Genomic DNA, 12,495 nt, shown 5'->3' with positions numbered 1-12,495 from the left:
ACCCAATGAAGCACACTTGGCAGGGGCTCCCACACCGCCAGGTGACCTCCTAAGGTAACCAGTCTTGCAAGACTGGCCTGTGGTGCGCCTAGCTTATAGACTTTCACAATTGACAGACAACAATAAATATGACTGACACACACAGAGTGCTTCGCTGAATGACAGAAAGCTGACGCTGGCTCCGCCGCACGTGCTTTTATAGCTTCCTGGTCATGACGTCACCCGCCCGTGACGTCCCGCTCAGCTATTGGACTGATTTCACATGCTATTCAGAGCGTGGTCACAGAAGGCGCTCCCCTAGCGTTTTCCGACGCAGCGCGAGTTCCTGAAGAGGAACCATCAATATAAAAACCATGTAAAATGATGATACTTTGATATATGGCACTGAATAATTATAACAAAATTCTGAAGAATACCATGGAATTACCATAGTATGCATCCAAGAAACCATAGTATTATATGATGGTAAATGTGAAAAGAAAAAAAAATCTATTACTATAGCTCCAAAAAACATGGTACTATATGGTTATACTGATGTATGTGTCACCTTGGAGTTACAAAACACATTTATTCAATAATATTGTTAATTTAAATCAAAGAGAGGAAGTTGCAGATGTGCTATTGTGCCAAAGGGAGCTAATGCGAACATCCTCATTCGATGTCATTGCTCAGATGGAAAGGCTTAAAGGGAATATGGAGACTCCATGACTGCGAATCGCTGCCTTGGCAGAACTTTGAAGCCTGCCATAAGAGGTTTAAAAGTTTAAAGGCAGGTTCCAGTTTCTGCTTATATTTTAGTGACTTCTTACCATGTGCTGTACACTTGACATGTTTATCCTCATAATGGGTTTCTGGATTGGGTTGTCTGTTTTTAATAGCTTCGATGTCTGGGAATTTCAGATCATTTAATTGCAAATAAGACCTGAAGTCTTTGGAACAATTACCAGTAATCAGTTTTAATCTGTCCTTTGCCGTGTCTGTCCTTCCGTATCCCATGTACGCATTTCATTTCCTGTCTGTGTTAACATGATAATATGGAGGATTAGCTGTTATGACTCTAGGTCCTGATCGCATTTGCTCTCCATCTCCATCACTCGCCTGGTTTGCCTGTTCACAGCAGGTGCTGTCACTCAAAGCCCCGCCTCATGAATTATTCAACAGGTCACTGAATATGAGTGGGGGGAGTCGTTTCCTTCTGTCATGTTATGTTAGGCTACGTTCAAATGCGCAAGGCCGTGTCACAGTGTTAAGTTTATGCTGTGAAATGTGAGCGATTTGAACTTGGAAAAAAAGGACCTTGTAAGATTTGCAGAACAAAAAGTTTTGGCTTCCAAATAAATCATGAACTAATAATAACATCCAATTATACAAGCCTCTTTTTTAGATGATTATGTGTAGATATTTCCCTCAATTCATTTAAAGATTATTTTACGGTGATCTGTCTTTTAGAAGACACCTTTGAGCAAACCCAGCTTAAGATGGTAGCTGTGTTTCGGAATGTGATACTTGGTTATTAAGTGGTCCAACCTGGGGCCAGTTGCATAAATATAACCAGTATGTTAAGACTGTGTCTTAAGAACTAGTTTGATCAACTAGTAGTTAAACAAGTTACTTTTTGGATTCAAATGAGACCAATCTACTCTTTTGTAACTGACTTTTAAAAGTTATGACCAATCTTGAAGGAAAAACAAAAGACTAGTCTAAGCAGTTAATGAAACCATCAGCATTCCAAAATCCAATTTGACCAGCTTGAACTGGTATAGCCAGCTGGTAAGCGGTTTGTTCCTGGTTCAAGATGGTCTACCAGCTTATTACCTGCTTGGACCAGCTAGAAACTAGCTACAATGTTCCAAAACACATCTCCCAGCTTGATTTTGTTTTTCAGCTGGAACTCAGAAGTCACTCTAACTGTTTTTAGTTCTGGTTTGTGGCATTCAAATCCTGCATCTCAGGGAATTTCCCATTTGCTTAATGGTGCCCGGTAATGAATGTTGGTGTCACCACTGGGCTTCTTAACTAGCTTGAGAAGTATGGTGAACTATATTTTCCAGAAACACCATGATGGTGGATTGATGTAAATCTTGGAAACACTACCAGTTGGAAAAGGTATGGGCAACTCTGGCCCTCGAGATTCACTTTTATGCTGCATTCCATTTGTGCTCTGAAGTTGAAAATTCCAAGTTCCCAGTAGGAACTTTTAACTGGAACGCCCTCTCAAGTCGGAACTCCGACTCAGAATTTAGGAGGAATCGCAACAACTCCAACTTCAGAATCCAATATGGTTGCTCAGTAAATCAACAGAAGAGAAACAGTAGTAAAATATTAGCACTTATGTCTCAATAAACTCAGTGGTGCACACAGTACTATCCAACCTCTATTTGTGGACGTGAAACTATCAAGTTATCTGTACAAAATACAGCTTTTATGTGTTTTTTATTGATCAGTATTGCTAACAATGGACGTGTCCATCTTGGTTTTCTGACTTCTCTACTGGAATACAGTCCACTTGGGTGTGAAGGCATTCCCAGCTCCGACATCTTAGTTCCTAGGTAAATTGAATGCAGCATTAGCTCCAACCCTAATTAAACACACCTGAAAAATCTAACCAAAATCTTGAAGATCACAAGCATCTGTTTTTGATTAGTGTTTGTAGGACAGTAGATTTCCAAGGCCAGAGTTTCCCACACCTGAGACACCAGAACCATGCTAATCTGTTTTAAACCATAGAGCAACATGGAAATTAATTCGCTGGTCCTCTTCAGCAGGGTGTCATGATCTTAAATATATCAATTCTCAATTGGTTTCTTAGATGGATGTATTGGACGGACTGGGAGGAGGATGAGTTAATTGACAGCAGAGGGAGGATAGAGAAAGCCTGGATGGATGGATCTCACCGTCAGATCTTTGTCACATCCAACATGCTGTGGCCCAATGGCCTCACTCTGGACCACTCCTCCAGCGTCATGTACTGGTGTGACGCCTACTATGACCACATTGAGAAAATCTACCTCAACGGCAGCCACAGAACGGTTAGTAAATGAGTGAGTCAGTTCTTTAGTTCTTGGATACCTCCGTTCCTCTCTATGTTGTTCTCAATATTTCCCTGTGACTCAAAAACCTGATCTACTTCTCACAGGTGGTGTACAGCGGGAAAGAGTTAAATCACCCATTTGGGATTGCGCATTACCAGAATTACATATTCTGGACGGATTACATGAACGCCTCAATATTCCGTCTGGATTCGTCATCCAATGATGTTGCCCTACTGCGGGCAGAAAGACCACCTCTCTTCGGGATTCAGGTGTATGACCCGCAGAGCCAGAAAGGTAAATATGAAGTGACATGATGTGTAGTGATGTGACGTGTGGCCAAGTATGGTGTCCCAAACTCGGAATTTGTGCTTTGCATTTATCGCATCTAAGTGCACACACACAGCAGTGAGTAGTGAACGTACACACACACACACACACCGTGAACACACACCCGGAGCAGTGGGCAGCCATTTTTGCTGCGGCGCCCAGGAAGCATTTGGGGTTCGGTGCCTTTCTCAAGGGTCTCACCTCAGTCGTGGTATTGAGGGTGGAAAAGAGCGCTGGTCATTCACTCCCCCCACCTACAATCTCTGATGGTACCGAGACTCGAACCTGCAACCTTTGGGTTACAAGTCCGACTCTCTAACCATTAGGCCATGACTGAATATGTATGCCTTAGATTTAAAGCCGCAATGAATTCTTGCCATAGCTTTGCCCAGAGGCCAATTCTTGTGTTGGCACACACATGGTATACCGTACGATATATGGAAATGAAATATTATTACCCCGTATGCATTCACCTTTTAAACAGCTGAACATTCTAGAAACAAATGCCACACCGGCAAGTCCCTGGATTTGAATAAATGCTTTGCAATGGATATTCCCCGTGTAGGATATTTAATGGTAATTTTAACCTTAAGACTTCATGATCCAAGCATTTTTGGGACTCAGATCAAATAAGCCTAACTTCTTTATTATATTTTAAAGGCTAATTTGAAGGCATTTGCAGGAAATTTGTGTGATTTGTCATTCTGAGGTTCTGGATCCAGATCTCCACTTATGTCTCCAATGACGAGTAATTGTTCTGAGAAACTGGGCAGTTTTTTTGGCACCTATACTCAATTTAGTGACATTTTTCTCCATCACCCTACTGTGCAGAAATGGGTACATCAAAATTACAGGGGAATTTACAAAGACAGAATTGCACCACTGATGGTGACTTTTGCACACATTTTCTTTCACAAAACCACTGTATTTGGTGGCTTAACTTGTTCTTGACGATGTGAAATGGCTTTGATCATAACTGACCTCTTATTTATACACGTCATATGTGCTGTGAGCTAGTAAGGTGTCTGAGGATGATGATGAATGTTCGGTTTTGTCTGCAACTTTTGCTCAAGGTTAATTGCTATGGCAGCTCCTGTAGAGTTACTCGTATGTTGCATCTGGTAGAGACACTGAATGTCATTCATAATGACAGCCAGCCAATGGCAGGCCAGGATTGACCCAGCCATTTCAGGTGCAGTAGGAATGTGAATCGTTCTCAAACTTCAATGACCTGCTAAACAAACAGACAAACGGAGGTATAGCAACATTCTGGTTTAAATATCCGCTAATGGGTCTCAATAATGTATACAAAGGGGACTTCAATGGATAATAAAGGTGTTGCAAACTTTTTCAAGGTGGTCGATGGTTGTAATTCATATGCTGGTGTTCTTAATTAACAGCTTGGAAATCCTGTTTATGCTACTGATGTTGACCAGATGTTCGATGCATCATTTCGGCACCTGTGATTAGAGCTACTAGCAGTCATAAGCACCTGCCAATGTGCAACACAGAGGTCTGAACCTGCCCACTGAAGCACTCAACACTGGATAGTGAATTCACACGCTAAGCTAATGCAGCCAAGTGGAACTGTGCTGAATATATAATAACCTGCCAGTGCATTTAGATTTTAGTGGAAATAACAAGCCTTTGTTTACGGAATCTAAACTTTACTGAACATGTCTAGCTGTTGTACCATTCCTTGTACAACATTTGTATGTAATTTTGGATTTGATAATTAGCATGCACTGTTTAACTCTTTCTTGAGATGTCACCCAATATATAAGCTACATGTTGATTTGCATTACAATGCTAAGTGCATGTTACAAACATTTCGGGAAAGCAAATAGTCTAATGTTCGCTATTTATCATTTTACAAGCTTCACTTAGCTCTGTTCAGGAGTTGAGTTAGAGCTGTTGTCGCGTTTTGCTACATTAGCTTGCTATGACTCATTTTTTTGCCTGACTTGACAATTGAGAGTGAGCTTGATATCATTTGCTCAGAACTGTTGTTCTATGAAATGGTCAGTGGTTTCAGTTTACAGTCTCGTATTCACATAAAATGTTTAGCATTTCCCTCAGGAAATTATATAAATGTCTGAATGGGTTTGTTTTTCTATGTAATTGCATTCTGGAGCCCAAATAATACTTTTTTTTAAATCTGCTATGTGACTGGAGCACTGCTTCTCCTCCTAAAATTACATTAAAATGCGACAATGACATGTTTATCTATGTACAGATGATTTATATACATGGTAATTTGCACTCACAATGCATTATGACATTTTAGCGACTAAAGGCGAAAAGCACTGTTCAATTAATGTGATCTGCTTTAATCTGCATTAATCTCTGCAGATGATTCAGTGGACACATGTCCTGTAGAGTCCAATTGATGGCATTCTTCACTGGGAGTCAATGCCAGATACTTGTATCATTGATTTTAATGGAGCTAAGATCAATATTCATTGGACAAGAGACTCTGAGCTTGTCCTTTCATGTCCTCTCCGGATGCTGGACTTCACTGAGAGAGCTATTTGCATTGGAAAAATTGTTCATTTGGTGTGCTTGGACATGCAGTTAGTGGAAGTCTGTGGTAAAGCATTTAGTTTAACGCTCATGATCTTGTTAATTGCGTACTTGTTATAAAACACTACTAAAAAATAAGAGCCGATGTAATTAACATGTAACATGTTCAAATCCTTTTAGTGAATGTAAAGTTTGTTTAGATGGTTCAAGTAAGTGATTCAATAATTCACGTGAGTTAAGTGCAGCCACGTTCACTGTTGTTTAGCCAATGTTCACAGGCGAAATTCTGTAGGAATCCACATGACTGAAAGATTTCCCCTTGCTGATTTTCAGTTTCAAGTTTGTTACATGAATTCAGCCGTTGACCAACAGAAACTGCACTACTGTTTGTTAATCTTTTTTTTTAAGCAAAATAGTCCTGCTTCAAAAGTAGGCGGGAAAATAGTGAAATATTTTTAATTATAATTCAGTTATTTATTTTAGTTAAATATTTTCATTCAATAATGCATCCCCCCCCCTCTTTAAAGTAAAATAGTTTCAGTAGCTGAGGAAAAATAGTGAAATATTTTCATTTATAATTTATATTTCAGAAAATATTTTCGTTCAGTAATGCTGTTCATGACTATTTTTTGACTCATCTATTTAAATAGGATGTTTTATTGTTGTATTTAGTACACATTTATATTTTTCAGTGTAATATTGTCACTAATTAAAATTTTCATTGGTTTACAGCCAGGAAAAATTGCTTTAATATAAAAATGTACATAAAACATATTCACTTAAGAAACTTTAATTTACTGTAGTATGTCTATGTAATTTTTGTTAGTAGCTTATAGCGTAGCTAATTACTTAAACGACTGGAAGCTGCAGTTTCAAAACAGATTCTCCAACAGATTTTGAACACAAATATATGGAAATTATGGTTTATTTGACATCTTCAATCGTGTATATTGTCTCCAAACTGCATTAAATATCACATTTATCTTTCGTTTCATTCATCGTTGTGCATTTTTCCTCAGGTAATAACCAATGTTCAGCAAATCACGGTGGCTGCAGCCCTTCGGCTCTATGCCTCACTACGCCTGCAGGCCACGTGTGCACCTGCGCAGACGGCCAACATCTGGAGAAAGACAACGTCACCTGTTCATGTAAGCTTCCATTAGTCATTTGGTATCATTAACCAGGCATAATACTATATATGAGCAAGAATATGAGCGACAGAAATATTACTGGCCACTAGAAACCTGTTGCATCATGTCTGGTTAGAGCTGATGTAATTGATTGATATTCTGGGATTTACAAATGGGTCATTTTTAACAAATCTTTTTTCAGCGATGCCAGTGTGTATGTGGTAGAACAGAATATGCAGACTTTATATTGGCACCCACAGGCTAGTCAATAATGGTGGCGGTTTGTGTGGCGGAAATATGACAACAGATCAGATATGTTTATGTTAAGCTGAATTATGTCCATTGATTTCCATTTCCAGTGGGGGATGTAAATGTTTCCACTCAACCCGCGGTTTGGCTGCAACTGTGTTTGTGTTTGCGTGTGACTTGGCCTTAAATCCATTGTAAACTCATGTGGATTCAATTTACCGCATAAATAACTTCCCGTTTTGCTAACTTTTTATTTTATGTGTCAATGTAAGTATGCAGTGTGCCTGGTTTAAGCATATTTCAGAACTAAACAACTGGCCACTTTTAACACTTGAGTTGGAATTTGAATTGAATCGGCCACGCGACTCAGGAAGTTAAATTGCAATCACAGGAAGTAGAATTTACTTAATTATAATTCAGAGAAATGTAATAATCAGATGAAGTTAATGTGACAGAACCTTTACAACAAAACATACATGATTACATCATTAATTCACTAATTATGGTGATAATCTTTAAGTCTATTAATAAAATATATTTGTTTTTAATTTTGTTTGTTTTTGTAATTTTTACGAGCTTTTTAAAATATGTATTTATATATTTTTAAATAAAGTTTTACTTTTTAGTTATTTTAGTACTTCACTAAAACAAAAATGAAAAAATGTTGTACCTGAAATCAAATAAGTTTGATGTTTTTTTATTTCATATTTTATTTTATTAGAATTTTGTTTTATTACAGTTACTTTTTATTTCATTTTATTTCATTTCAATTAATGAAAAGTTTTTTTTTTATGGTTTTGGTTTTAGTTAACAATAATAACCCTGGTGTGTGTATGTGTATAAGAGACAGAGAGTAGAGGCTGTGCATGCGTGTGTGAGTGTGTGTGTGTTCTTTCCCTAACATCTTGTTCCTGCCCTTTCCAGCCCCATCAGAGGTCACTAAGACAAAGCGCTGCGGCCCAGCGGAGTTTCAGTGCCAGAACCAGCGTTGCATTCAGCTCTCGTGGAAGTGTGATGGGGATGATGACTGCTCAGACGGCAGCGATGAAGATCCACACCTCTGCTGTAGGTCTTCTCTCACTTTTGTAGTCCAACCACAAACTTACAGAGTAATGCCTATTTCATAATCTGTACACTGTAGAAAACCACAACCTGAAGGTGGATATTTTTACAATTATAATAAAAGGCCTTTTACTTGCTAAAAAGTACTATCAATCAGATCTCAGAAAGTATGTACTACATTGTGTATAACAGGTTTTTTCAGCAAAGCTTTAATCATGTTGATAATTTAGAGGCATTAAAAATGAGCGTATCAAATGCTATACAGAAGGTTTTTTGTGCTAGTTGTATGAATGAAAAATACATATATTTTGTTGTCCCTTTTTAACCCAGCGCTCGGTTATATTTAACCCAGCATTTTTTAGAGTGTATATAAAAATAATTAAATCCATAAATATCAATAAAAAACTAAAAATGTATATGATATGATATGATATATTGTGCTTCATATTTCATGCTAATTAAATGACATATAAAACATTTAAGTATTGTTTATTCTTTTTTATTCTTTTTTTTATAGTACATAAAACCATATATATAATATTATTATGCTCAATATTTCTTGGTAATAAAATTTTGAATAGAACATTTTAGTATTGTTTATTGTTCATTACTGTTTTCTTTTCTTTTATAGTACAAATAGTACTATATTAGTTGATCATGTTGATAATTTGGCCTTACCGTATTAAATATGATACAGAAGACATTATAGAAGGTCAAGTTAAGCACATTGTATTGTGGGATACAGTATATCGCATGGTACACTCAGTATGTTAATATGACAATCAGAGCATCTTGCAAAACTTTTGGACACCCAGATGCTTTCAGATGAATTTGTGTTACCAATTGACAGGCCGTTTGTTTCTCCTCAGCTAATCACAGCTGCCCAGCGGACCAATTTAAATGCCTGAACAACCGCTGTATCCCGAAGAGATGGCTGTGTGACGGCACCGACGATTGCGGCAGCAACGAGGATGAGTCCAACCACACCTGCTCAGGTGAGCTTCACTCTGGAGCCCTGTCCTACATGGACAGCCCCGTATATACTCCCAGCCATCCGGAACAACCTCGCCAAGCGGCCCCACCGCTGGGAGACACGTTGCTCGCTGTAGGCTACTGGCGCTCAAAGCTAGCGCCAACGGAGAATTTGAGACGAGAAGATATATATATATATATATATATATATATATATAATATTATTATGCTCAATATTTCTTGGTAATAAAATTTTGAATAGAACATTTTAGTATTGTTTATTGTTCATTACTGTTTTCTTTTCTTTTATAGTACAAATAGTACTATATTAGTTGATCATGTTGATAATTTGGCCTTACCGTATTAAATATGATACAGAAGACATTATAGAAGGTCAAGTTAAGCACATTGTATTGTGGGATACAGTATATCGCATGGTACACTCAGTATGTTAATATGACAATCAGAGCATCTTGCAAAACTTTTGGACACCCAGATGCTTTCAGATGAATTTGTGTTACCAATTGACAGGCCGTTTGTTTCTCCTCAGCTAATCACAGCTGCCCAGCGGACCAATTTAAATGCCTGAACAACCGCTGTATCCCGAAGAGATGGCTGTGTGACGGCACCGACGATTGCGGCAGCAACGAGGATGAGTCCAACCACACCTGCTCAGGTGAGCTTCACTCTGGAGCCCTGTCCTACATGGACAGCCCCGTATATACTCCCAGCCATCCGGAACAACCTCGCCAACCAGCCCCGGCACTGGGAGACACGTTACTCGCTGTAGGCTATGCGCGTTCAAAGTTAGCGCCATCAGAGAATATGTTGCTTTGAGAGGAGAAGAAGTCTTACATGACCCCCCCCTGTATAATTTCCCGCCGGTACGGGCCCACGTGTCACACGTTCCCTCCGGTCGAAGCGGCTGTGCGGGAAACGAAACTAGGTTCGTCCGCATAATTCATCATGCACTTGGTGGGATTTACACATGACATACATCTGTTTCGGCCCAGTGAGCTCGAGTCCTTCGTGAGTGTTTCCGCATCTCGCTTTGGGTCGCCGGTTTGCGAATGACTGATTCAGTCAAGTTTACACCTCCTGGATGGGACCGGCATCTAATTTACTTTTAGATTGAACCGTATCCTGCGGTCTAAATCTCTAGAAGACGTCATCTGCCGTACAAGCTGCCTCCTCCCTTGGGGGTTTTCCTGAGATCGGGATAAATACATAATCCAAAACATCAATATCGCAGTAAAGATGCTGTGTTTAAGCCACATTGTGTTGTTGGGGCCGTATCGTACCACTTGATAAAAGGGCTGGAGACAAATTTCACACATTTCGCCAACAGGCAGCGGTCGATTTAATTTAGATAGCCTACAGACAAACTTCCCCTTTGTGGGTAATACAATTTTCTAATCTAATCTCTAAAAGAAGAATTTGGAGAAAATCAATGACAAGTGTTTGGGAGTGTAGGACGGGGGAATGAGAGTTCCAGCTTGTAATTTACAGTCGTCTTATCTGTCAGAGCAAGTTTTAGAATTGTATATAATTCAAGATTTTTTTTTTCAGGTTTATTCATTTATTTATGTTTAATTGATTTAAATATAAAGGTTTTGTATGTTGTTTGTAAAAAAACAAAAAACAAATAAAAATGATAAAATCTGTAAACATTAAATATATACTTTTTAATTAAAAACATTATATTATATTATATTATATTATATTATACTTATATAAAATCAAAATTAAAAATGACAAATAAAATAATTGATTTCAACATGGTACAAAAATGTGTATATATATATATGTTAATATATGTATATATATATATATATATATATATATATATATACACACACACACACACACACACACACACACACATACATAATAGGTTATCATATTATTATTCCTGTTAATAAGATGAAGGATTTTAATTTTGTTTATTTTTTGTAAAGAAGCCACTTTACATTCACAACAAGATTCAAAAATCCTTTTTTTCATAAGAACTGCTAATTAACATTTGACCAATTAGTTCCCCAAGTTGCTGTCATGAGAGACTTAATCATTTTCAGAATTATATTTTTTAAAAAGTCACAAAGTAAATGCTCACTTTTCTTGATTATTTACGGTTTGAACTCCATTCGGTCTTCTAAGGCGCCTCCAGTAAAAGGTCGCTTTCAAACCTGGAATTTCAAAATGACATCTTGAGGGAACTAATTAATCGTCTGAAAAGACGAGGAAAAAAAAGCCTAACTCATGTAATTAAATAGCTCTGACTAGCAAGACTTATTATAGACTGAAACCAATAAATAATAATAAATAGAATAAAAAGGTTTCACACATTTCACACCCTCTAAAGATGGATAGATCATTAAGATCAACAACACTGACTTTTTGGCAAGACTCCCAAGATGACGCTCAGATGGAAACGTTCTCATTAGCATGTTTCAAAATACACCTACTGAAAAACTGAAATTTTAATGACAAAATTGGTAAATGAGACGCAACAAACTTCAGGCATAGCTAAACTATGACGAACTAGCTATTCTTGCCAACTGACACATCATTCATTCATATCACCACACTGTGCTTGTTTCATATTTTAGCCTGATACTATTTCTACAGCGATATGCATAAAATCGGTAAACAACCAAACTTCTGGTCTGTTACTCTGTCAGAATTAAAATCTGCACCTGTTCGCCTGTACGTTCCAGTTTGCTTGCCTTCGTTCAAAGCTTCATAAAACAGCACAATCTGACCTTCAAAGGTTATTGAAACACCTGCAGTCCTTTTGCAGCAACATTGGACGATTCTAGAAATACAGAGACTCTTTTATTCCTGGTTTTCAGTAATTGATTAGAAGGTATAGTTTAACCAAATATAAAAATTCAGTTTTCATTTCCTCACTCGAATGTTATTCTAAAACTGCATTACAGTAGATTTATAATTGCATCAAACACAAAAGTAGATATTTTATGGAATGTTTGAGCTGCTCTTTTACAGAGACTGAAAGTCTTAAATCTGAGAAAAAAAAAATAATAATAATAATAATGAAAATCAATAGTAGTTCAAATGTAATTTTTTTTAATTGTTTCAGAATCAAATATTGTTTTATTAATTTATTTAGACTGCTGGACCATACATTTATTTTCGAATATTTTTAAGAAAAGTTATTATTTATACATATATATATATAT

The 12,495-nt window shown here is 37.5% G+C and overlaps 1 protein-coding gene across 1 annotated transcript in view; it reads left to right on the top strand.

Moving 5' to 3' along the window:
- lrp1ba (low density lipoprotein receptor-related protein 1Ba) overlaps positions 1-12,495 on the top strand; it is a 283,055-nt gene that overhangs the window by 96,271 nt on the left and 174,289 nt on the right. Inside the window, exons 13-17 of the mRNA XM_016574938.1 lie at positions 2,810-3,029; positions 3,137-3,326; positions 6,902-7,030; positions 8,186-8,326; positions 9,193-9,318. Of these exons, the coding sequence (XP_016430424.1) occupies positions 2,810-3,029; positions 3,137-3,326; positions 6,902-7,030; positions 8,186-8,326; positions 9,193-9,318 (806 nt within the window). The remainder of the gene's footprint in view (positions 1-2,809; positions 3,030-3,136; positions 3,327-6,901; positions 7,031-8,185; positions 8,327-9,192; positions 9,319-12,495) is intronic.

The sequence above is a fragment of the Sinocyclocheilus rhinocerous genome, unplaced genomic scaffold (assembly GCF_001515625.1).
Source record: "Sinocyclocheilus rhinocerous isolate Xijiao unplaced genomic scaffold, SAMN03320098_v1.1 scaffold2578, whole genome shotgun sequence".
In the NCBI taxonomy this organism is placed as follows: domain Eukaryota; kingdom Metazoa; phylum Chordata; class Actinopteri; order Cypriniformes; family Cyprinidae; genus Sinocyclocheilus; species Sinocyclocheilus rhinocerous.
This window is presented reverse-complemented; position numbering and strand designations above follow the sequence as displayed.